We start from the raw sequence: 27,176 nt of genomic DNA, 5'->3' as shown, positions 1-27,176 counted from the left end.
GTCGGAGCAACCAGTCCAACACCTGCTGTGTTCAATGTCACTAAGGGTCTATCTGACAAGTAAGGTATTTTTTACATATCCTTTGTGGTTCAGGGTTGGTATGATGTCGACGGATCCCCAGCAGTTGTCAATTTATGAAGTGCATATACACATTAGGCCTACAACAGAGCCATAGATTGATATGGCTCTGGCTGTATTGAAGTTGCATTGCACACATGATCAGATCTGACAACGCCTGGTTGTTTTATTGTCTCAGGATGTATCATATTGAAGTGGATCCTTAGACTTTCAAATAAAATCAAATGTTATTTGTCACACACACATGGTTAGCAGATGTTAATGCGAGTGTGGCGAAATGCTTCTGCGTCTAGTTCCAACAGTGCAGTAATATTCAACACTTCTCCAGGCGTTGTGAGATCTGATCATCTGTGCAATGCAAATGCCATATGATCAGAGCTTTATATAGGCTATGTAGAAATCTATGGCTCTGTTGTAGACCTGGAACATATCAATTTGAATGATTTCTATTGACCAGCGATATGTGAGTAAAGACCTTTAAACAGGTCAACATTCACAAGGCCGCTGGGCCAGACGAATTACCAGTACGTGTACTCCGAACATGTGCTGATGTAACCGTATAACTTTAGACCGTCCCCTCGCCCATACCCGGGCGCGAACCAGGGACCCTCTGCACACATCAACAACAGTCACCCACGAAGCATCGTTACCCATCACTCCACAAAAGCCGCGGCCCTTGCAGAGCAAGGGGAACCACTACTTCAAGGTCTCAGAGCAAGTGACGTCAACGTTTGAAACGCTATTTAGCGCGCACCACCGCTAACTAAGCTAGCCGTTTCACATCCGTTACACTGACAAACTGTCAAGTGTCTTCACTGACATTCTCAACCTCTTACTGTCTGAGTCTGTAATACCAACATGTTTCAAGCAGACCACCATAGTCCTTGTGCCCAAGAACACGAAGATAACCTGCCTAAATGACTACCGACCCGTAGCACTCACGTCTGTAGCCATGAAATGCTTTGAAAAGCTGGTCATGGCTCACATCAACACCATTATCCCAGAAACCCTAGACCCACTCCAATTTGCATACCACAGATGATGCAATCTCTATTGCACTCCACACTGCCCTTTCCCACCTGGACAAAAGGAACACCTGTGTGAGAATGCTATTAATTGACTACAGCTCAGCGTTCAACACCATAGTGCCTTCAAAGCTCATCACTAAGCTAAGAACCCTGGGACTGAACACCTCGCTCTGCAACCTGATCCTGGACTTCCTGACGGCCCGCCCCCAGGTGATAAGGGTAGGTAACAACACATCCGCCACGCTGATCCTCAACACGGGGGCCCCTCAGGGGTGCGTACTCAGTCCCCTCCTATACTCCCTGTTCACTCATGACTGCACGGCCAGGCATGACTCCAACGTCATCATTACATTTGCTGATAACACAACAGTGGTAGGCCTGATCACCGACAACGATGAGACAGCCTATGGGGAGGAGGTCAGAGACCTGACCATGTGGTGCAAGGACAACAACCTCTCCCTCAACGTGATCAAGACAAAGGAGATGATTGTGGACTACAGGAAAAGGAGGACTGAGCACACCCCCATTCTCATCGACAGGGCTGTAGTGGAGCAGGTTGAGAGCTTCAAGTTCCTTGGTGTCCACATCACCAACAAACTAACATGGTCCAACCACACCAAGACAATCGTGAAGGGGGCTCAACAAAACCTATTCCCCCTCAGGAGACTGAAAAGATTTGGCATGTGTCCTCAGATCCTCAAAAGGTTTTACAGCTGTACCATCGAAAGCATCCTGACGGGTTGCATCATTGCCTGGTGTGGCAACTGCTCAGCCTCCGGACAGCAAGGCACTACAGAGGGTGGTGCATATGGCCCAGTACATCACCGGGACCAAGCTTCCTGCCATCCTGGACCTTAATACCAGGCGGTGTCAGAGAAGGCCCAAAAAATTGTCAAAGACTCCAGCCACCTTAGTCATAGACTGTCCTCTCTGCTACCGCACGGCAAGCGGTACTGGAGCGCCAAGTCTAGGTCCAAGAGGCTTCTAAACAGCTTCTACCCCCAAGCCATTAGACTCCCGAACAGCTAATGAAATGGCTAACCAGACTATTTGAATTGCCCCCCCCCCCCCCCCCACACACACACTGCTGCTACACTCTGTTATTATCTATGCATAGCCACTTTAATAACTCTACCTACATGTACATAATTACCTTGACACGGGTGCCCCCCTCATATTGACACATTGACTCTGTACCGGTACCCCTATCTCTTACTTTTTTGGGGGGATTTTCTTAAAACTGCATTGGTGGTTAAGGGCTTGTAAGTAAGCATTTCACTGTAAGGTGTTGTTATTTGATTTGATTTATGACGTGACCAAAGGCAACCAAAGATATTGCAGAGAGATGGCGAAGCATGAGGCTGCACTCATCAGCACCCAAACACAGATACTATTAAGCATCTGCGTATGTGCACAGGAATTAGCTTCTCTCTCTCTCCTGCAACATTGTTTCGCACTGTCTTTGTGTCGGCAGTTGTGCCACGGCTCATGTTTACGCCATATTACTCAATCTACATTTAAATCAAATTGGGACATATTTTAATTGACATTTGTTTCAGGCAGTGGCAGTCCATACAAGGGGAGATGCCAGGCAATGTAAGATTATTTTCTCTTTATTCCACCAGAAGAGGCTGGTGGGAGGAACTATAGGAGGACGGGCTCATTGCAATGGCTAGAATGGAAATATGGAACGGTATCAAATACATCAAACATATGAAAACCACGTTTGACACCGTTCCATTATTACATTCCAGCCATTACATTGAGTCCGTCCTGCTATAGCTCCTCCCACCAGACTCCTTGTCATACCGTTTCTGTACCATACAGGGTAAATGGTATTATCACCCAAGCCTACTTCATAGAGCTCCTCCCACCAGCCTCCTGTTCCTTCAACATACAGTTGAAGTTGGAAGTTTACATACACCTAGGTCATTAAAACCTGTTTTTCAACCACTCCACAAATTTCTTGTTAACAAACTATAGTTTTGGCAAGTCGGTTAGGACATCTACTTTGTGCATGACACAAGTAATTTTTCCAACAATTGTTTACAAACAGATTATTTCACTTATAATTCACTGTTTCACAATTCCAGGGGGTCAGAAGATTACATACACTAAGTTGACTGACATTTACATAATTTGAGCCAATTGGAGGTGTACCTGTGGATGTATTTCAAGGCCTACCTTCAAACTCAGTGCCTCTTTGCTTAACATCATGGGAAAATCAAAAGAAATCAGCCAAGACCTCTGAAAAAAATATTGTAGACCTCCACAAGTCTGGTTCATACTTGGGAGCAATTTCCAAACGCATGAAGATACCACGTTCACTTGTACAAACAATAGTACACAAGTATAAACACCATGGGACCATGCAGCCGTCATACCGCTCAGGAAGGAGATGCGTTCTGTCTCCTAGAGATGAAGGTACTTTGGTGCGAAAAGTGCAAATCAATCCCAGAACAACAGCAAAGGACCTTGTGAAAAGGAAACAGGTACAAAAGCATCTATATCCACAGTAAACCGAGTCCTATATCGACATAACCTGAAAGGACGCTCAGCAAGGAAGAAGCCATAAAAAAGCAAGACGACGGTTTGCAACTGCACATGGAGACAAAGATCGTACTTTTTGGAGAAATTTGAAACAAACAGAATCAAATCAAATTAATTTATATAGCCCTTCGTACATCAGCTGATATCTCAAAGTGCTGTACAGAAACCCAGCCTAAAACCCAAACAGCAAGCAATGCAGGTGTAGAAGCACGGTGGCTAGGGAAAACTCCCTAGGAAGGCCTAATCCTAGGAAGACACCTAGAGAGGAACCAGGCTATGTGGGGTGGCCAGTCCTCTTCTGCTGTGCCGGGTGGAGATTATAACAGAACATGGCCAAGATGTTCAAATGTTCATAAATGACTAGCATGGTCAAATAATAATAATCACAGGCAGAACAGTTGAAACTGGAGCAGCAGCACGGCCAGGTGGACTGGGGACAGCAAGGAGTCATCGTGTCAGGTAGTCCTGAGGCATGGTCCTAGGGCTCAGGTCCTCCGAGAGAGAGAAAGAAAGAGAGAATTAGAGAGAGCTTACTTAAATTCACACAGGACACCGGATAGGACAGGAGAAGTACTCCAGATATAACAAACTGATCCTAGCCCCCCGACACATAAACTACTGCAGCATAAATACTGGAGGCTGAGACGGGAGGGGTCAGGAGACACTGTGGCCCCACCCGATGACACCCCCGGACAGGGCCAAACAGGAAGGATATAACCCCACCCACTTTGCCAAAGCACAGCCCCCACACCACTAGAGGGATATCTTCAACCACCAACTTACCATCCTGAGACAAGGCAGAGTATAGCCCACAAAGACCTCCGCCACGGCACAACCCAAAGGGGGGCGCCAACCCAACTGTTTGGCCATAATGACCATTGTTATGTTTGGAGGAAAAAAGGTGAAGCTTGCAAGCCGAAGAACACCATCCCAACCGTGAAACACGGCATCATGTTGTGGGGGTGCTTTGCTGCATGAGGGACTGGTGCACTTCACAAAATAGATGGCATCATGAGGTAGGAAAATGATGTGGATATATTGAAGCAACTCAAGAACTCCGTCAGGAAGTGAAAGCTTGGTCGCAAATGGGTATTCCAAATGGACAATGACCCCAAGCATACTTCCAAAGTTGTGGCAAAATGGCTTAAGGACAACAAATTCAAGGTATTGGAGTGGCCATCACAAAGCCCTGACCTCAATCCTATAGAACATTTGTGGGCAGAACTAAAAAAGTGTGTGCGAGCAGTTAGGCCTACAAACCTGACTCAGTTGCACCAGCTCTGTCAGGAGGAATGGGCCAAAATTTACCCAACTTATTGTGGGAAGCTTGTGGAAGGCTACCTGAAACATTTGACCCACGTTAAACAATTTAAAGGCAATGCTCTCAAATGCTAATTGAGTATGTAAACTTCTGACCCACTGGGAATGTGATGAAAGAAATAAAAGCTGAAATAAATCATTCTCTCTACTATTATTTCACATTCTTAAAATAAAGTGGTGATCCTAACTGACCTAAAACAGAACATTTTTAGTTGGATTAAATGTCAGGAATTGTGGAAAAACTGAGTTTAAATGTATTTGGCTAAGGTGTATGTAAACTTCTGACTTCAACTGTGCCCTTCCTCATTATCAAATCCCTCAATTGTTGTTACTCATATACTATTACAGTATATTGTAAAAATCTCTTTAGTAATGTAGTTTCAAGAGACATGTCAAAAGACAAAGTGCTAAATATCTTTGGCATTCACATTACCTCTAATTTAAAAAAAGATCTGACTTTTCTTGCCACTCTGTGTAAAAAAGATGACAAGAGAGGACTTTAATGAGACCTGCAACACCATCCTATCATGGGTGAAAGAGGCCGTTGGGACTGCTATGAAGCCTGCCCTGGACCTGACCTGGGAAATCATCACCACTAACGGATCTTCAATATTGTCCACCCCCTCCAGCTGCTCACGAACAGAGGAATGCTCAGTTGTGATCTGTCCCTTTCCATCAAGGTATTTTGAACGTCGTGTGGTCAGGTTCAGGTTCCACAAAGAGGGACTTAGGAAAATTGCAATTGGCTCAGAACAGGGCAGCACGGCTGGCCCTTAGATGTATACAGAGAGCTAACATTAATGTACACCAGAGCAGCTACTTTTCCTGGGGTCCAGCAAAATTAAGGCAGTTATACAATTTTAAAAACATTATAATACATTCACAACAGATTTCACAACACATTAAGTATGTGCCCTCAGGGTCTTGCTCTACTACCACATATCTACAACACAAAATTGATGTGTACGTTTGTGTATTGTGCGTATGTTATCGTGTGTTTGTATGCATGTGTCTGTGCCTATGTTTGTGTTTCTTCACAGTCCCCACTATTCCATAAGGTGTATTATTTTCAAATCTAATTTGACTGCTTGCATGAGTTACTTGATGTGAAATAGAGTTCCATGTACGCATGGCTTATTGTAGTACTGTGCGCCTCCCATAGTCTGTTCTGGACTTGTGGACTGTGAAGAGACCTCTGGTGGCTTGTGGGGTATGCATGGGTGCCAGTAGTTCAAACAGACAGCTATACAAGTAGTGATGAAGTCAATCTCTCCTCCACTTTGTGTGGAAACAAGTCTCTCACCATTGCCGCTTGCTATAGACCACCCTTTTCCCCCAGCTGTGCCCTGGACACAATATGTGAACTGATTGCCCCCCATCTATCTTCAGAGCTTGTGCTGCTAGATGACCTAAACTGGGACATGCTTAACACCCCGGCCATCCTACAATCTAAGCTTGATGCCCTTAATCTCTCACAAATTATCAGTGAACCTAAATATACTTCTGCTGTTTTCAACCAAGATCTCAGCGATCACTGCCTCATTGCCTACATCCGCAACGGGTCTGCGGTCAAACGACCACCGCTCATCACTATCAAACGCTCCCTAAAACACTTCAGGGAGCAGGCCTTCCTAATCGACCTGGCCCGGGTATCCCGGAAGGATATTGACCTCATCCCATCAGTAGAGGATGACTTGTCATTCTTTAAAAGCGCCTTCCTCACCATCTTAAATAAGATGCCCCTTTCAAAAAATTTAGAACCAGGAACAGATATAGCCCTTGGTTCTCTCCAGACCTGACTGCCCTTGACCAGCACAAAAACATCCTGCAGCGTTCTGCATTAGCATCGAATAGCCCCTGCGATATGCAACTTTTCAGGGAAGTCAGGAACAAATATGCACAGGCAGCTAGGAAAGCTTTTTCAAGCAGAAATTTGCATTCTGTAGCACAAACTCAAAAAAGTTCTGGGACACTGTAAAGTCCATGGAGAATAAGAGCACCTCCTCCCAGCTGCTCACTGCTCTGAGGCTAGGAAACACTGTCACCACCGATAAATCCACTAAAACTGAGAATTTCAATAAGCATTTTTCTACGGCTGGCCATGCTTTCCAGCTGGCTACCCCTACCCCGGTCAACAGCCCTGCACTCCCCACAGCAACTCCCCCAAGCCTCCCCATTTCTCCTTCACCAAAATCCAGATAGCTGATGTTCTTAAAGAACTGCAAAACCTGGACCCCTACAATCAGCCGGGCTAGACAATCTGGACTCTCTCTTTTTTAAATTATCTGCCGAAATTGTTGCAACCCCTATTACTAGCCTTTTCAACCTCTCTTTCATATCGTCTGAGATTCCCAAAGATTGGAAAGCTGCCGCGGTTATCCCCCTCTTCAAAGGGGGAGACATTCTAGACCCAAATTGCTACAGACCTACAGTGGGGCAAAAAAAGTATTTAGTCAGCCACCAATTGTGCAATTTCTCCCACTTAAAAAGATGAGAGAGGCCTGTAATTTTCATCATAGGTACACTTCAACTATGACAGACAAAATGAGAAAAAAAATCCAGAAAATCACATTGTAGGATTTTTTATGAATTTATTTGCAAATTATGGTGGAAAATAAGTATTTGGTCACCTACAAACAAGCAAGATTTCTGGCTCTCACAGACCTGTAACTTCTTCTTTAAGAGGCTCCTCTGTCCTCCACTCGTTACCTGTATTAATGGCACCTGTTTGAACTTGTTATCAGTATAAAAGACACCTGTCCACAATCTCAAACAGTCACACTCCAAACTCCACTATGGCCAAGCCAATTGCAATTTTCCTAAGTCTCTCTTTGTGGCACCTGACCACACGACTGAACAGGTGCGACAAAACTAGGGCTTATAGGACCTGCCTTGTTTATAGTGCTGTTAAGAAGCAATCCAGGGTTACTCCAAGCAGTTTAGTCACCTCAACTTGCTCAAATTCCACGTTATTCATTACGATTTATTTGAGGTTTAGGGTTTAGTGAATGATTTATCCCAAATACAATGCTTTTAGTTGTATAAATATTTCGGACTAACTTATTCCTTGCCACCCATTCTGAAACTAACTGCAGCTCTTTGTTAAGTGTTGCAGTCCTTTCAGTCGCTGTATTAGCTGACATGTAGTCGTGGCCAAAAGTTTTGAGAATGACACAAATATAAATTTTCACAAAGTCTGCTGCCTCAGTGTCTTTAGATATTTTTGTCAGATGTTACTATGGAATACGGAAGTATATTTACAAGCATTTCATAAGTGTTAAAGGCTTTTATCGACAATTACATGAAGTTGATGCAGAGTCAATATTTGCAGTGTTGACCCTTCTTTTTCAAGATCTCTGCAATCCACCCTGGCATGCTGTCAATTAACTTCTGGACCACATCCTGACTGATGGCAGCCCATTCTTGCATAATCAATGCTTGGAGTTTGTCAGAATCTGTAGGTTTTTGTTTGACCACCCGCCTCTTGAGGATTGAAAACAAGTTCTCAATGGGATTCATGGTCTGGGGAGTTTCCTGGCCATGGACCAAAAATATTGATGTTTTGTTCCCCGAGCCACTTAGTTATCACTTTTGCCTTATGGCAAGGTGCTCCATCATGCTGGAAAAGGCATTGTTCGTCACCAAACTGTTCCTGGATGGTTGGTAGAAGTTGCTCTCGGAGGATGTGTTTGTATCGTTCTTTATTCATGGCTGTGTTCTTGGCAAAATTGTGATTGAGCCCACTCCCTTGGCTGAGAAGCAACCCCACACATGAATGGTTTCAGGATGCTTTACTGACACATGACACAGGACTGATGGTAGCGCTCACTTTCTTCTCCGAACAAGCTTTTTTCCGGATGCCCCAAACAATCGGGAGGGGGATTCATCAGAGAAAATGACTTTACTCCAGTCCTCAGCAGTCCAATCCCTGTACCTTTTGCAGAATATCAGTCTGTCCCTGATGTTTTTCCTGGAGAGAAGTGGCTTCTTTGCTGCCTTTTTTGACACCTGGCCATCCTCCAAAAGTCTTCACCTCACTGTGCGTGCAGATGCACTCACACCTGCCTGCTGCCATTCCTGAGCAAGCTCTGTACTGGTGGTGCCCCGATACCGCAGTTGAATCAACTTTAGGAGACGTCCTGGCGCTTGCTGGACCCTCTTGGGCGACCTGAAGCCTTCTTCACAACAATTGAACTGCTCTCCTTGAAGTTCTTGATGATCCGATAAATGGTTGATTTAGGTGCAATCTTACTGGCAGCAATATCCTTGCATGTGAAGCCCTTTTTGTGCAAAGCAATGATGACGGCACTTGTTTCCTTGCAGGTAACCATGGTTGACAGAGGAAGAACAATGATTCCAAGCACCACCCTTCTTTTGAAGTTTCCAGTCGGTTATTCGAACTAAATCAGCATGACAGAGTGATTTCCAGCCTTGTCCTCGTCAACACTCACACCTGTATTAACGAGAGAATCACTGACATGATGTCAGCTGGTCCTTTTGTGGCAAGGCTGAAATGCAGTGGAAATGTTTTGGGGGGATTCAGTTCATTTGCATGGCAAAGAGGGACTTTGCAATTAATTGTAATTCATCTGATCACTCTTCATAACATTCTGGAGTATATGCAAATTGCCATCATACAAACTGAGGCAGGAGACTTTTCAAAACTTTTGGCCACGACTGTATAGTGTTGAGTCATCCGCATACATAGACACACTGGTTTTACTCAAAGCCAGTGGCATGTCGTTAATAAAGATTGAAAAAGTAAGGGGCCTAGACAGCTTTCCTGATTATACCTGGATTATGTTGGATAGGCTTCCATTAAAGAACACCCTCTGTGTTCTGTTGGACAGGTAACTCTTTATCCACAACAAAAGTCTTTAAGGCAATGGGTGGCTACTTTGAAGAATCTTCAATATAAAATATATTTTGATTTAAAATATATTTTGATTTGAACCAAACACTTTTTTGGTTACTACATGGTTCCATATGTGTCATTTCATAGTTTTGATGTCTTCGCTATTATTCTACAATGTAGAAAATAGTAAAAAATATAGAAAAACCCTTGAATGAGTAGGTGTGTCCAAGCTTTTGACTGGTTTTTAGAAGATAACCCCCCCGGAAATATCACATTTACATAAGTATTCAGACCCTTTGCTCAGTACTTTGTTGAAGCACGTTTGGCAGCGATTACAGCATCAAGTATTCTTGGGTATGATGCTACAGACTTGGTATACAAAAGCTGAAATATACATTTACATAAGTATTCAGACCCTTTACTCTACTTTGTACAAAGTAGAGTTCAACTTTGTTGAAGTACCTTTGGCAGCGATTACAGCCTCAAGTCTTCTTGGGTATGACGCTACAAGCTTGGCACACCTGTATTTGGGGAGTTTCTCCAATTCTTCTCTGCAGATTCTCTCAAGCTCTGTCAGGTTGGATGGGGAGTGTTGCTGCACGGCTATTTTCAGGTTTCTCCAGAATTGTTAGATCTGGTTCAAGTCCGGGCTCTGCTGGGTCACCAAAGGACATTCAGAGACGTGTCCCGAATCCACTCCTGTGTTGTCTTCGCTGTGTGCTTAGGGTCATTGTCCTGTTGGAAGGTGGACCTTTGCCCCCGTCTGTGTTCCTGAGCACTCTGGAGCAGGTTTTCATCAAGCATCTCTATGTACTTTGCTCCATTCATCTTTTTCTCAATCCTGACTAGTCTCCCTGTCCCTGCTGCTGAAAAACAACCACATAGTATGATGCTGCCACTGCCATTCTTCACCGTAGGAATGGTGCCAGGTTTCCTCCAGACGTGACGCTTGGCATTCAGGCCAAAGAGTTCAATCTTGGTTTCTTCAGACCAGAGAATCTTGTTTCTCATTGTCTGAGAGTCCTTTAAGTGCCTTTTGGAAAAATCCAAGCGGGCTGTCTTGCCTTTTACTGAGGAGTGGCTTCTGTCTAACCACTCTACCATGAAGGCCTGATTGGTGGAGTGCTGCAGAGATGGTTGTCCTTTTGGAAGGTTCTCCCATCTCCACAGAGGAACTCTGGAGCTCTGTCAGAGTGACCATCGGGATCTTGGTCACCTCCCTGACCAAAGCCCTTCTCTGATTGCTCAGTTTGGCCGGGCGGCCAGCTCTAGGAAGATTCTTGGTTGTTCCAAACTTCTTCCATTTAAGAAAGTTTGAGGCCACTGTGTTCTTGGGGACCTTCAATGCTGCAGAAATGTTTCTGTACCCTTCCCCAGATCTGTGCCTCGAAAACAATCCTGTCTCGGAGCTCTACAGATAATTCTTTCAACCTCATGGCTTGGTTTTTGCTCTGACATGCACTGTCAACTATGAAATCTTATATAGACAGGTGTGTGCTTTTCTAAATCATGTCCAATCAATTGAATTTACCACGTGGAATCCAATCAAGTTGTAGAAACATGTCAAGGATTATTGGTCACGATAACAACACCCACCCGTAGCACACGTTCCAGCAGGTATATCTCTGTAACGATCTTCTTGTGGTGAAGACGGCGGCGCTGGGCAGACGGGTGGCTCAGGCGGCGCTGGGCAGACGGGTGGCTCAGGCGGCGCTGGGCAGACGGGTGGCTCAGGCGGCGCTGGGCAGACGGGTGGCTCAGATGGCGCTGGGCAGACGGGTAGCTCAGGCGGCGCTGGGCAGACGGGAAGCTCCGGCAACGCTGGAGAGGAAGGCTCTGGCAGCGCTGGACTGAGTAGCTCTGGTGACTCTGGAATAAGGAGCTGGGCTATGCACCCGCACTGGGGACACTGTGCGCTTCACAGCATAACACGGTGCCTGCCCGGTCTCTCCAGCCCCCCGGTAAGCACAGGAAGTTGGCGCAGGTCTCCTACCTGGCTTCGCCACACTTCCTGTGTGCCTTCCCCCAATACATTTTTGGGGCTGACTCTCGGGCTTCCATCCACGCCGCCGTGCAGCCTCCTCATACCAGCACCTCTCCGCCTTCGCCGCCTCCAGCTCTTCTTTGGGGCGGTGATATTCTCCAGGCTGTGCCCAGGGTCCTTTTCCATCCAACTCATCCTCCCATGTCCATTCCTCTTCTCGCTGCTGTTGCTGTTGCCCGTTACCACGCCGCTTGGTCCTGTTGTGGTGGGTGATTCTGTAACGGTCTTCTTGTGGTGAAGTAGAGGCGGACCAAAAAGCAGCGTGAATATATTGATTCATGTTTAATAACAAAAAGGATAAACACGAACACTACAAAACAACAAACGTGGAAAACCAAAAACAGCGCTGTCTGGTGCAAAACACAGAGACAGGAACAATCACCCACAAACACACAGTGAAACCCAGGCTACCTAAGTATGATTCTCAATCAGAGACAACTAATGACACCTGCCTCTGATTGAGAACCATACTAGGCCGAAACATAGAAATACCCCAAAACATAGAAAAACAAACATAGACTGCCCACCCAACTCACGTCCTGACCATACTAAATAAATACAAAACAAAGGAAATAAAGGTCAGAACGTGACAATCTCACTGATCATCCCCAAAGCCAACACCTCATTTGGCCGCCTTTCCTTCCAGTGTTCTGCTGCCAGTGACTGGAACGAATTGCAAAAATCGCTGAAGTTGGAGACTTTTATTTCCCTCACCAACTTTAAACATCAACTATCTGAGCAGCTAACCGATCACTGCAGCTGTACATAATAGTCCATCTGTAAATAGCCCACCCAATCTACCTACCTCATCCCCATACTGTTTTTATTTTATTTACTTTTCTGCTCTTTTGCACACCAGTATCTCTACTTGCACATCATCATCTGCTCATTTATCACTACAGTGTTAATCTGCTAAATTGTAATTATTCGCTCCTATGGCCTATTTATTGCCTACCTCTTCATGCCTTTTGCACACACTGTATATAGACTTTCTTTTTTCTACTGTGTCATTGACTTGTTTATTGTGTTACTGGCTTGTTTATTGTTTACTCCATGTGCAACTCTGTGTTGTTGTCTGTGTCACACTGCTTTGCTTTATCTTGGCCAGATCGCAGTTGCAAATGAGAACTTGTTCTCAACTAGCCTACCTGGTTAAATAAAGGTGAAATAAAAATATATAAATAATCAATGGAAACAGGATGCACCTGAGCTCAGTTTCGAGTGTCATAGCATAAGGTCTGAATACTTAATTACATTTGAAAGTATATATATATAATTACAAAATCTAAAAAGCATTTTTTGCTTTGTCATTATGGGGTATGGCGTGTAGATTGATGAGGATTTTATTTAATCAATTTTCGAATAAGGCTGTAATGTAACAAAATGTGGAAAAAGGGAAGGTGTCTGAATACTTTCCGAATGCACTGTAAACATCTGTAGCGCAGGCACACAAAAAATGTTCAGTATCTCTGCTTTGGCAAATAAGGTAGTTGTATAATTAAGCAATAAGGCCAGAGGGTGTGTGATATATGGCCAATATACCATGACTAAGGGCTGTTCTTAGGCACGACACAACACAGAGTGCCTGGACACAGCCCTTAGCCGTGGTATATTGGCCATATATCACAAACCCCCGAGATGCCTTATTGCTATTATAAACTGTTTACCAATGGAATTAGAGCAGTAAAAATAAGTGTTTTGTCATACCCGTGATATACGGTCTGATATACCACAGCTGTCAGGCAATCAGCATTCAGGGCTCAAACCTTTCTCTGGGATTTGTCAACAACAAAACCCTGTCCTTAAAAATGTACATCAAAAGGTGCAAAGTTATGGGCAAAGACACATAACATCAAATTAAATATTTTTCTTGATCAAATAACATGGAAAACACCCACTTTGTGTGCAGTATTAATTTACCATCCTTACAAACCACTTGTACATTAGTGTATTGTACACAGGCTGGTCATCTAGGTTTGTACCTGTAGACTTTCCATCAGTATGAAGAAAAACAATGCACAATACAGTAATTGAGTACATTGAGACTTCAAGGAGTTTTTGCTGATGTGATGATGTGGCTCAGTTGGTAGAGCATGGCGCTTGCAATGCTAGGGCTGTGGGTTCGATTGCAACAATTTCAAAGATTTTACTGAGTTACAATTCATATAAGGAAATCAGTCAATTTAAATGAATTCATTAGGCTGTAATCTATGGATTTCACAACTGGGAATAGAGATATGCTTCTGTTGGTCACAGATGCCATTAAAAAAAATGGGCCTCACAATGGGCCTCAGGACCTCGTCACGGTATCTCTGTGCATTCAAATTGCATCGATAAAATGCAATTGTGTTCGTTGTCCATAGCTTATGCCTGCCCATATCATAACCCCACTACCACTATGGGGCACTCTGTTCACAACGTTGACATCAGCAAACTGCTCGCCCACATGACACAATACACGTGGTCTGTGGTTGGGAGGCAGATTGGACATACTGCCAAATTCTCTAAAATGAAGTTGGTAGAGAAATTAACATTAAATTCTCTGGAAACAGCGCTGTTGGACATTCCTGCAGTCAGTATGCCAATTGCACGCTCCCTCAAAACTTGAGACATCTGTGGCATTGTGCACATTTTAGAGTGGCCTTCCTTTTATTGTCCCCAGCACAAGGTGCAACTGTGTAAGGATCATGCTGTTTAATCAGCTTCTTGATATGCCACACCTGTCAGGTGGATGGATTATCTTAGCAAATAAGAAATGCTCACTAACAGATATGTAAACAAATTTGTGCAGAACATTTGAGAGAAATAAGCTTTTTGCGCATATGGAACATTTTGGGGATCATGAAACATGGGACTAACACTTTACATGTCCCCCCCCCCCCCATTTCTGCATGTTCATAAAAAAATCTGTCAAAGTCAATATTGCTCAACTGAAAAGAGAATTTGAACAAAATAGCTTGAGTTTGAACATGCCAAAGTTTCTTTAGACAACTTCTGCCCTATATATCCCTATATGTAGATGAAAGCAAGCAACAATTCTGAACTCATTGCTATGCTAACAGAACAAACAAAGTGAGCAAGCAACATTTGTTTTGGTAAATTATCTTGTGTATGTCATAAATTACATTATAGCATGTTTCAATGTCTATCTTGATATTTCAGTAGCAGATCCAAGAGTGCTTTGTTGGATGAGGTTGACGATGAACACGGTGAGTTGCCCTGTGGATCAAACAGGTCCAGGCCAAGTAGGAATGGAAGTAGACTGTTGGTGGAACCAGTAGTAGTTCTGTTAGGTGGGTCGCAAGAAAACGTCTATCAGTGCATTCAGTCTGAGATTGATGAGTCAGTAAGCAACATAATTCTCTCGTCAGAGCTTAGAGATGACAATCTGTTAAAAGCAGTGAGTTCATCCAAGACTGTGAGCTCTGATATCTTTGAGGTGGCAATAAGGGACATCAACGCTGGCCTCTCTTATGTCCTCCTGCAAGCAACATGTAGCAGAAGCAGCCAAGTTGCCAGAGAGATGCTTTGCGTTGTCTCTGTGAAGTTGCTGCCGTTGTTCCCTGAGCTGACAGGAAAGGTGTTTCCCAGTGTCCCTGTAGAATTGCAGAGGATACTGGAATCGAAGTTGCCTCATGCCACAGCACAGGTTATTGTTTCTGTCATTGATACCATGATTCATCTCTGTGGAAAGGAATGCACAAGGGATACTACAGAAGGACAGGATTCTGTTAATAGCCAACTAAGTAGATTTCTACATGCTGTGTCTGACAGAATCAAAGACATGATATTGAAGATCAAATCATTTAGCCCCCAGCCTGACAAACAACCCGGAACATCCAAATCCATGGAATCTCTCCAGGACACAATGCCATACTCAAAACCCAAGCTTCTATTGTCAACCACCTCATCCATAGACCAGTCTTGCTCAAGCTTGATAAAGCTGTGCTCCTACTGTTATTCCACACCTGACTTTAACAGAGAGTTCAGTGACCTGGAACAGGAGAGACAAGTGGTTCAGTCACCTCAGCCGTCAATGTCAAGAAAGGAGGTTGTTGACCTTGGAGACATTCCATCTGCAATTTGGGGCCAATCAAAAAATATGGAATTCCATAAAATAGCCTCAATGGCAGTGAGCCAGATCATGGAAAACACTGTAAATGAGATCACCACACTTTTTGATTCCAAAATCTGCACCATTTACCAAGGAGGATCACTTGAGAAGCTTGATGAACAAAGCATGCCACTGGACCCCTCTATAAAGCTCCCACACAACACCGGTGTGGTAGATATCATCTTGGAGGGTGTGCGGACTGTAATTGATGCCAACAAGGATTTTTTAAATACTCTCACAGACCCTATACTCTTTTGGGAGCAAGTCCAATTGGTTTCTGACATTATCCTTCAAATGGTACAGGCTAAATTGAAGGAAATGTTCACCGTACAACTGCACCTCAACACTGAAAGCAACATCGGATTTAGTCAACACGGTGTAGTAACCAGTGCAAAGGAGATCCTGAGCCGGATCTTGGAGAACATCAAGAAGGGACTGCCAACATGCGAGTTGGAAGGGTCCAGGGAGGCACTTGCAAAGCAGTTTTTGGACTCCCTAATCCATAACCTCGAGCTACTGATCACCAGGGATGTGGATCAACAGCCAGAACAAGGTGCCTCCAGCTGCTTTGTTGAACAGAGAGTGGCTGACAACAGTACCTCAATTATTGCAGGGACTAGATGCAGCAGTTCTCTAGAGCTCGAATGTATGGTTGCTGATGTTAGGCCTATAACAACTAATTTGTATCATGCCATTGTGGAGACAGCAAACGTCCTCCCTAAAGATTCGATTGACTTCTTGACTGAGACTGTGCTCATTGAAAAGGCCCAGCAGGTAATGCTAGATTCCAACAGCACCAATATACTACGCCTGGCAATCAGTAATTCACAGATGGCTTTCAAGAAATCATGCCCTGAGAAGGAGGACCTTCAGAAACAACTTGTTTTGGATTTTGTGAAGACATCGGTAGGGAACCTACTCCAGAAGTGTTTGGGTTTAAATGCTTCCCAAGATGAATCTCAACCCTTTCAACACCCTGCCTCTGGCTCAAGCCAGAAGTCTATTCGCTCCATCCCCGGCTGGGTGATGTCAAAGCTGAAGGGTACTAAGACCAGCGTGGAAACTGTCTCTGCAACAGCCTTGATCACAACAACCATGGTCCAGGAAGTAATGGGCTCCGTCCCACTGACCAGAGATCTGTCAGTGGATGCAAGTGTTTGCCTCAGCAAAGGTAAGGCATTTATTAATTTTATACATTATTTTCTAAACTGAATATTATCTCAAATGTAAGGGAGATTTGAATATAAGGTGTTATTGTACTTATCTTACTTTCGCAACTTTCAATCAATTCAAACATTCATATTTTTTTATAAAATGTCCATTTTATTTTTTAAAGATCCTTCAAATATGTCTTTGCCGCTTGAGGATATTCAATGTTATGAGGAGCTAGTAACAGAATGTGACATAGGAAAAATGGCTGAGAAACCTTTGGACACTGAGGCTGACCGTCCAGAAACAGGACTGAAAACTGTAAATTGGGGCGAGAGAGTCCCCTATTTCATGGGTCTTTGTCAAAAGAAACCAGAGACAATGTCGCTTGTAAGTCTGACTAAAAGTCTGGCTTCAGATAAATATAATTCTCAGGAAGATGTACAAGAGTTTCAGGCCACTTCAAGTCAGTGCACGGTGGCAAGATCCTCATCCCCATTGGAATTGATCAGCAATGGGTCTGTGAATAGTGTAATGAATGCCCTTCTCTTGAAAGTCAAAGAGGATTCGATCGAATCAGTGTTGGATTTGCACCAGGCAGCAGGCGGGTTCAGTGCAGAGGTGCCCAGAGCCATTGCTTTGTCTGTGGTTCAGGCAATCAGCACTGACAAAATTCCTGAACCATCTCTCACCATAACTAAGGCTCAAGGAAAGACAACCAAAAACAGGCGAGAGAGATCCTATTTCCCTAGTTGTTGTCAACAGAAGGCGCAAAAGAAAGCCAAAGTGAGTTCCGTTTCGACTTTGTCTGACAAAGCTAAGTTTGTTGATGACGTGTACTATGACTTACTCCAAAAAAAGGGATCTGCCATAAAATTGTGCCAATCAGTTGAGCAATTGCACCTTGCAGTAGATGAGTGCAGTTCAGAGAGAATTCCCCATTACTTGGGTCTTAGTCAAAATAAACCAGAGACAATGTCCCTTGTAAGTCTTGCTTCAGACAAAACTAATTCTCAGGAAGATGTTCAAGAATTTCAGGCCACTTCAGGTCTATCCACGGAGGCAAGAACCCCATCCCCAGTGGAATTGATCTCCAATGGGTCTGTGCATAGTGTAATGAATGCCCTTCTCTTGAAAGTCGAAGAGGATTCGATCGAATCAGTGGTGGAATTGCACCAGGCAGTAGAGGAGTTCAGTGTAGAGGTTCCCAGAGCCATTGCTTTGTCTGTGGTTCCGGCAATCAGCACTGACAAAACGCCTGAGCCATCTCTCACCAGCACTAAGGCTCAACGAAAGACAACCAAAAACAGGCGAGAGAGATCCTATTTCCCTAGTTGTTGTCAGCAGAAGGAGCAAAAGAAAGCCAAAGTGAGTTCCGTTTCTACTTTGTCTGACAAAGCTAAGTTTGTTGATGACGTGTGCCAGGACCTGCTCCAAGAAAAGGGATCTGCCATAAAATTGTGCCAATCAGTTGAGCAATTGCACCTTGCAGTAGATGAGTGCAGTGCAGAAAGATTCCCCCATTTATTGGCTCTTAGTCAAAATATACCAGAGACAATGTCCCGTGTAAGTTTGGCTAAAAGTTTGGATTCAGATAAATATAATTCTCAGGAAGATGTACAAGAGTTTCAGGCCACTTCAAGTCAGTGCACGGTGGCAAGATCCTCATCCCCATTGGAATTGATCAGCAATGGGTCTGTGAATAGTGTAATGAATGCCCTTCTCTTGAAAGTCGAAGAGGATTCGATCGAATCAGTGTTGGATTTGCACCAGGCAGCAGGCGGGTTCAGTGCAGAGGTGCCCAGAGCCATTGCTTTCTCTGTGGTTCCGGGAATCAGCACTGACAAAATGCCTGAGCCATCTCTCACCATAACTAAGGCTCAAGGAAAGACAACCAAAAACAGGCGAGAGAGATCCTATTTCCATAGTTGTTGTCCACAGAAGGCGCAAAAGAAAGCCAAAGTGAGTTCCGTTTCGACTTTGTCTGACAAAGCTAAGTTTGTTGATGACGTGTGCCAGGACTTGCTCCAAGAAAAGGGATCTGCCATAAAATTGTGCCAATCAGTTGAGCAATTGCACCTTGCAGTAGATGAGTGCAGTGCAGAGAGATTCCCCCATTTATTGGCTCTTAGTCAAAATATACCAGAGACAATGTCCCGTGTAAGTTTGGCTAAAAGTCTGGATTCAGACAAAACTAATCCTCAGGAAGATTTTCAAGAATTTCAGGCCACTTCAGGTCTATCCACGGAGGCAAGAACCCCATCCCCAGTGGAATTGATCTCCAATGGGTCTGTGCATAGTGTAATGAATGCCCTTCTCTCGAAAGTCAAAGAGAAGTCGGTTGAATCAGTAGTGGAATTGCACCAGGCAGTAGAGGAGTTCAGTGCAGAGGTTCCCAGAGCCATTGCTTTGTCTGTGGTTCCGGCAATCAGCACTGACAAAACGCCTGAGCCATCTCTCACCAGCACTAAGGCTCAACGAAAGACAACCAAAAACAGGCGAGAGAGATCCTATTTCCCTAGTTGTTGTCAGCAGAAGGAGCAAAAGAAAGCCAAAGTGAGTTCCGTTTCTACTTTGTCTGACAAAGCTAAGTTTGTTGATGACGTGTGCCAGGACCTGCTCCAAGAAAAGGGATCTGCCATAAAATTGTGCCAATCAGTTGAGCAATTGCACCTTGCAGTAGATGAGTGCAGTGCAGAAAGATTCCCCCATTTATTGGCTCTTAGTCAAAATATACCAGAGACAATGTCCCGTGTAAGTTTGGCTAAAAGTTTGGATTCAGATAAATATAATTCTCAGGAAGATGTACAAGAGTTTCAGGCCACTTCAAGTCAGTGCACGGTGGCAAGATCCTCATCCCCATTGGAATTGATCAGCAATGGGTCTGTGAATAGTGTAATGAATGCCCTTCTCTTGAAAGTCGAAGAGGATTCGATCGAATCAGTGTTGGATTTGCACCAGGCAGCAGGCGGGTTCAGTGCAGAGGTGCCCAGAGCCATTGCTTTCTCTGTGGTTCCGGGAATCAGCACTGACAAAATGCCTGAGCCATCTCTCACCATAACTAAGGCTCAAGGAAAGACAACCAAAAACAGGCGAGAGAGATCCTATTTCCCTAGTTGTTGTCAACAGAAGGCGCAAAAGAAAGCCAAAGTGAGTTCCGTTTCGACTTTGTCTGACAAAGCTAAGTTTGTTGATGACGTGTGCCAGGACTTGCTCCAAGAAAAGGGATCTGCCATAAAATTGTGCCAATCAGTTGAGCAATTGCACCTTGCAGTAGATGAGTGCAGTGCAGAAAGATTCCCCCATTTATTGGCTCTTAGTCAAAATAAACCAGAGACAATGTCCCGTGTAAGTCTGACTAAAAATCTGGCTTCAGACAAAACTAATACTCAGGAAGATGTTCAAGAATTTCAGGCCACTTCAGGTCTATCCACGGAGGCAAGAACCCCATCCCCAGTGGAATTGATCTCCAATGGGTCTGTGCATAGTGTAATGAATGCCCTTCTCTTGAAAGTCGAAGAGGATTCGATCAAATCAGTGGTGGAATTGCACCAGGCAGTAGAGGAGTTCAGTGCAGAGGTTCCCAGAGCCATTGCTTTCTCTGTGGTTCCGGGAATCAGCACTGACAAAATGCCTGAGCCATCTCTCACCATAAGTAAGGCTCAAGGAAAGACAACCAAAAACAGGCAAGAGAGATCCTATTTCCCTAGTTGTTGTCCACAGAAGGCGCAAAAGAAAGCCAAAGTGAGTTCCGTTTCGACTTTGTCTGACAAAGCTATGTTTGTTGACAACATATGCCAGGACCTGCTCCAAGAATTGCACCTTGCAGTAGAGGAGTGCAGTACAGAAGTCTCCAAAGCCATTGCTTCGTCTGTGGCTAGAGTGATTAGTGTAGAAAAAATGGCTGAGTCATCTCTTAACACTATTGCTCAAGGAAAGCAAACCAATAACAGGCAAGAGAGATCCTATTTCCCTAGCTTTTGTCTGCAGAAGAAGAAAAAGCTAAACAAAACCGAACAGAGTTTCACTTCTACTTTGTCTAACAAAGCTAATTCCTCTGGTCCCCAAGAAGTCCTACCCAAAGTCTGTGGCAGTGCCACCCCAAGTCTATGCAATACAACAGAATCTCAGTCCACAGCTACAGGAACTCCATCTACACCCGTGGTTTCCTTCTCCAGTGGGTCTGTGCATAGCTTGGTATGTTCACTCCTCTTGAAGATCCGGAAGAATGCCGATGGATCTCCTCCTCAGTCAGAGCCAGAGCTGATTGAGAAAGCCCTGTCTGTCAGTGGATCTGTGTTGACACTGTTGGCAGAGGTCAACGGAATGTCCGTTGATGAGGAATCATCTACCCCTAGTCGGGCACCTCCTGATGAGGTAGTTGAAGCAGTGTACAAGGACCTGCTGCAGGAAAAGGGTTCTGCAATCGAATTGCACCAGGCAGTGGAGCAGTGCAGTGCAGAGGTCCCTAGAGTCATAGCCTGGTCTCTGGTAAAGGAGATAAGCACTGCTCCCCCCAATGAATTCCTTGCTGCCCCAGCTTTCCTCCTCTCCTCTGTCCTGCTTCTCTCCGGACATCCAAGTAAGGCGATCTCATTATCTGGAAATGCCAAATCACTTGCCGCAGCAGCAAGTGATAGACTCCCTAAGGATGAGAGTCAGAAGAGGTTTGGCTTGTTGCCAAAGCTGCCTAAGACACATAAAATGCAGAAGATGCCAAAGTTGAAAGCGAAGGTATGGTTTGAAAGTCTTTGAATTAATAACTTTATTTAGTTAAGCGTCTCTATTTTGACATTTTATGCTTTGTTTATGAACCATCAGTTTTAATTGCTAGTGAATTACAATGATTGGGAATGATCAGAATTTCTGTTTCTGACAGCTTTGTGACTTATGTTAACACTTTTCTATGACCTTCCAGAACAAAGTGGATCCACTGGCCATCTACCCCTCTTTTGATCTTCTGAGAGAGGATCCACTTGAGGACACTTATGATCATTCATAAGGAAGCCACCTCTATCATATAAACGGTAAATCGAAAAAAAATCCCTTTTTTTTTTGTTGAATACACATCTTGTCCATACCATTTTGAAGTGTTACTGTTGATGGGTATAGTGGGTCTAGGCCCTGATTTTAGCTCATGCACAGAATTGATTTATCTCATGAGTTACTCTCACACATCTTAAGTCAGGATATGACACTTGTTAACACCATAGATATTTGTCAGCAGTCTGTCACCATCTCACTACTCTGTAATATGTTAGGATGCTGAGCATGTGCAAATTAGTTTTTGAACTGTGGTGAAATGTTTTGACTATGGGGTCCTCACTAACTCTCTCTAATTAGACTTACAGTACAGCCGTCCTTTTACATCACCTTCCAACCCATTTGGAGAACTGACATTCTGGCTCTGGCACCAAAAGACAGTCTCTCTTCACTAGCATTGCCAGTGTCATCACCAAGGCCTTCACCCAGTCATGACCAGATCTAGGACCATCCGTAGTAATAGTTAACTTGACCACCTGATAATTCAAGAGAGGATCCACTTGATCTTGGGACCTTATGATCATCCATCTTTGTTTAGATAAACTTGTTAGTTCAGAATCCAATTTATCATTCCATTGTTTTCATTCTTGAGGTTGGTAGCCACACAATTACATTTAGACTTTAGCTAGGTTTCCATGCAAATATTCTAAACTGAGATTTAGACTTGTCCCATCAAGCCTCTGCCACAACATCTTAAACCACCTTACTTGCTCCAATATGGCAAATTGAATTACATAATTCTTATATAGTTAACCATACAATGAGAAGTGATATGAGCGTATCGCCATTTACTTTGCTTACAGTTAAGTTGACATATGAATCTGTAAAATACAGTCACCTTGAACTGTGCCCATGAAAAGCATATGAAGACAAAGGACACCTGCGTATGTATTGCAAAGTTTAATAGTAAATGAAAAGTGTGCCTTTCTGCATATGGGGGGAGGTGTATTAGAATGGATGGGGAGTGCAGATGTCTTTGGTCCATACTTCATGGTTGCTGTAAGGAGGGGGGTGTATGAATTGGATGGAGGCAAGAGAAGGCACTTAAGTTTACAGTTTGCACTGGAAGAATTGGACTGAACTAGATTGTTAGTTCAGTCCATATGACTGAACTATTTCAGGGGTAAACCATATGCTCAGCATGAATATAACATACAAAATGCCCCATGTGAGCGCAACAGAATTATAGCTATATATACACACACACACACAGTAAAGAAATAAAATGTAAAAGAAAAAAAATGAACATGCTACTCAATCTAGAATAGATTATCCAATTGGAAAACAATGAAGTTATTTTTTTAATAGGCAGAGAAAGAAAAAAGGAAATGTTTTTCTCTTTGGTGATTACCAGATAGTTGAGAATGTAGACAAAGCTGTGAATGTGAGTTCTTACACTTGGTAAAAGAGATGGACAGGCATAAATAATTCCCCATAGAGAATAACTCTAGTTTTTAGACAACTGTAAGAAATACTACATGTACATGCTTGAAGCTACCACAAGGTAACAACTAGCAATGTGTTGTGGAGAGAAAATGCAGTGCATGCATCTCCGCAATTGAAGAGTAGGCCTACTGTGCATTAGGATTACTGAAAATAGGCCTAAATTTAGTGCAGATCTGAGATTAGGAAAAATTTGCTGAAGGCAGGAAGCTCCTGGAGTTGGCTACCAAGCCTTATGTGCTCAAGCACAGTTGCTGATACATGCCAACTGATCTACCCTGCTGTATACACTTTGCACTTCCCCAGAAGACTTTGTAAACCATTGAACAAACAAGAACTACATAATCTTTATGTTGATGTGCAATATAACAAAATGAAGACATTTTCCTCATGGCCAAATTATATGATGAAAAGAAGACTTCAGTACCTATGTTTATAACATATCTAAAACAAAGGTATTCCTATGGATAACTTCCCACCAGTAATATTGGAGGAGATGGAGGGGGTTCTCTCAATTCTTCTACTCATCGGGTATTACCCTTTGGTACACAGAGGTATAACCTTATACACATGCCTTGCAGTTTGACACGACACCGCTTTGCTTTCGGTAAATGGTGAACCAAGCCCCATTTCAAAAGAACATTATCAGGGGAAAAAGCAAATCCCGAAAAGCAACATTATGCCCCCAGGCAGTGTACAAGGGGAAACAATCAGATATTTCTCCAGATTTTGTTAAGTTATTGTATACTTTACTAAGAATCTTAAAATCAGTCCCAACTCAGTAGTCATAAAACATATTCGAACTAAGATCGAAACAGAATTCACAAATTTGATCCGATTTTTTCCCCCTTCTCTAGGAAATGATCAAGAGGAAAGTTAACATTAAAAAAGGACAAAGCTCCTAAAGCTCGCTTTTTGACATGTAAAAAAATCACAAGAACGTGGACTGATGTTCGTGATGCAGGCATCTCTGCATTTCGAGAAAGGCAAAGTTACACTGTGATACATGGCAAGCATGTCAAGTGTGTGCCGTTTATGGTCCTGTCTGAGATGCACTGAAAATAAGAGTAGACCAAATAACTTCTAACAGGGAAGTCCAAATTCAGACTGTAGGTGTAGGGGAGTGGGGGTTCCTTTCTCATACCTGAGACTTGAGAAGTGGAATAATTCATAATTAAATATGTATGTAATAAAGAAATCGAGCCTTCTCCTTGGATTATACAATAACAATATAGAGAAGGACAGGACAACTATCCACTAAACTATTCTCATACATGTGAGGGAGGGAATAAACAACGGCAATCAGGCAACATCCAAAGTGATTGCCTCTAGTTCTAATTATAAACTGATTCTTTGTCCAGTTCAAGGAGTACATATTATTTACAGACACAACCAGTATTTATGGAAAGCTCTAAATGAATTGGATACAAATAAACTTATGTAGTGTTGATTGTATGCCATTGATGAAAGTCTTCCATACATACTAGCAAGCATGCCATAACATATGGAACTAAAATGGTGATGACTACAAAACAAAAAAAGGCAACCAAAATGAATTTGATGCTTGAGAAGAAAAAATCAAATAAAAATGCCTTTTAGCAGTGCACAAAATGCATATAAATCACTGCAGTCTCTGTGCTGAACTCATCATCAGATAACACTGGCCTCTGAAGTAGCAAAATGCTGCTCAATCAACAGGCATGAGAAAATAGGTCTTATTAGCAGATTTTCAAGTTTGGTGGATGAATGGTTTTGCCTATGGGTGGCACTAGAGCTCATTTGACAAAAAGATGTAAACTTGTATTCTATTCTTCATCAAAAAGGAGTTAGTGGGGTGGAAGGGGCAGGGTATCAAGGGTGGAGTGCCAGGGTTAGTAGGGGGTTTTAAGCCAGGTAGTTCCGGTGTCAGGGGCAGTGTGTCCGCGGAGGCCTTTGGGGCAGACCGTTATGAGAAGGGTGGTCTTGACGGTAAGAAGAGGATGGAGTGGAGTTGGAAGGGCCTCTTGTGGAGTTGGAGGATTGTGTTACAGTGCTGGTAGGATGGCTGGGGCCGTCACCTTGGCCTTGGTTTCCCTGGTAGCCTTGGTAACCCTCGGAGCGGTAGCCTCCGCGATTGGTGTTCCTGTCGCGATAGGAGCCGCCATTATACCGCTGACCACCGGAGTAGTATCCCGGGCCCGCCGTATACCGCCTGTTGCCTTGGAAAGTCTGAAAGGTGCAGATTAAAATCACACTTAAAACACAAAGCAATCATATCATGTTTAATATTTTTACTCCTAAGGAAACATGACTGAAAACAGTTAGCAACTCCTTTAGTTGCATGTTTATGATTGCTTTGTGAGCTGACCGTTTTGTTCGGATGGGTAGGGTGTCCTTCGAAGCTGGAGCCCTGGTGCTGAGACTGAGGTGGTGCTTCTAGGGACCCTAGGCCTGTGATGGACGAGGAGGTGGAACTACAGCGGGAGCGGCTGGAGTAGCCTGTCTGAGGGTGGTACACTGAAAGGAGAGGGCGTCACGAGGGCAGGCGTTACCATAGAGATACATAGTATTATACAAATATGTGTTCTATTTAATTCTGTGGCGTTACTATCAACACAATTGATTATTTACTCTCTAAATAGCAATGCAATACTGTATGATCACAGTGAGTTTCTGTAAGAGGAAAGACACCAAAGAGAAGAAAAAAGGAATGTACCTGATCCAAATCCTGTGACGCTTGTCTTCAGTGGTTCTAGCTCGAAAGTGAACTTCACAGCTTTTCCCAGGTCTTCATCATACTTACGTTCACTTACAAAGTGCTGGAAAAAGAGGAGACAAGACCTACAGTATGTGGACACCCCTTAAAATGAGTGGATTCGGCTATTTCAGCCACACCCATTGCTGACAGGTGTATTAAATAGAGCACACAGCCATGCAAACATCGGCAGAGTTCACACAGAGTTCCAAACTCTGCCATTGGCCTCTGGAGCACTGGAAACACATTCTCTGGAGTGATGGGGGCGCGTTCTCAGCCCTCTCCTGTACTCCCTTGTTCACCCATGACTGCGTGGCCATGCACACCTCCAACTCAATCATCAAGTTTGCAGACGACACGACACTACAATGGTAGGCTTGATTACCAACAACGGCAAGATGGCCTAAAGTGAGGAGGTGAGGGCCCTCGGAGTGTGGTGTCAGGAAAATAATCTCAAACTCAACATCAACAAAACAAAGGAGATGGACTTCGTGGACTTCAGGAAACAGCAGAGGGAGCACCCCCCTATCCACATCGACGGGACAGTAGTGGAGGAGGTGGAAAGTTTTAAGTTCCTCGGCGTACACATCACGGACAAACTGAAATGGTCCACCCACACAGACAGCGTGGCAACAGCGCCTCTTCAACCTCAGGAGGCTGAAGAAATGTGGCTTGTCACCAAAAGCACTAAAACTTTTACAGATGCACAATCGAGAACATCCTGTCGGGCTGTATCACTGCCTGGTACGGCAACTGCTCCGCCCACAACCGTAAGGCTCTCCAGAGTGAGGTCTGCACAACGCATCACCGGGGGCAAA

The 27,176-nt window shown here is 43.9% G+C and overlaps 2 protein-coding genes across 4 annotated transcripts in view; one reads left to right on the top strand and one right to left on the bottom strand.

Annotated features, from left to right (window-relative positions):
* LOC139417589 (PAN2-PAN3 deadenylation complex catalytic subunit PAN2-like) overlaps window positions 1-22,140 on the top strand; it is a 46,323-nt gene extending 24,183 nt beyond the window's left edge. Inside the window, 5 exon segments of the mRNA XM_071166811.1 lie at window positions 6,498-6,625; window positions 16,293-17,160; window positions 20,653-20,882; window positions 21,357-21,872; window positions 22,057-22,140. Of these exon segments, the coding sequence (XP_071022912.1) occupies window positions 6,498-6,625; window positions 16,293-17,160; window positions 20,653-20,882; window positions 21,357-21,872; window positions 22,057-22,140 (1,826 nt within the window).
* Window positions 22,141-23,068: 928 nt separating this feature from the next.
* Window positions 23,069-27,176, bottom strand: part of LOC139416700 (spermatogenesis-associated serine-rich protein 2-like) — a 52,223-nt gene continuing 48,115 nt past the window's right edge. For all 3 annotated transcript variants that reach the window (XM_071165681.1, XM_071165680.1, XM_071165682.1), the window contains 3 exons: window positions 26,320-26,422; window positions 25,972-26,120; window positions 23,069-25,832 (listed from right to left, as the gene is read on the bottom strand). In XM_071165681.1, the coding sequence (XP_071021782.1) occupies window positions 25,530-25,832; window positions 25,972-26,120; window positions 26,320-26,422 (555 nt within the window). In that variant the 3' untranslated portion in view covers window positions 23,069-25,529. The remainder of the gene's footprint in view (window positions 25,833-25,971; window positions 26,121-26,319; window positions 26,423-27,176) is intronic.

The sequence above is a fragment of the Oncorhynchus clarkii genome, chromosome 9, assembly GCF_045791955.1.
Source record: "Oncorhynchus clarkii lewisi isolate Uvic-CL-2024 chromosome 9, UVic_Ocla_1.0, whole genome shotgun sequence".
NCBI lineage: Eukaryota > Metazoa > Chordata > Actinopteri > Salmoniformes > Salmonidae > Oncorhynchus > Oncorhynchus clarkii.
This window is presented reverse-complemented; position numbering and strand designations above follow the sequence as displayed.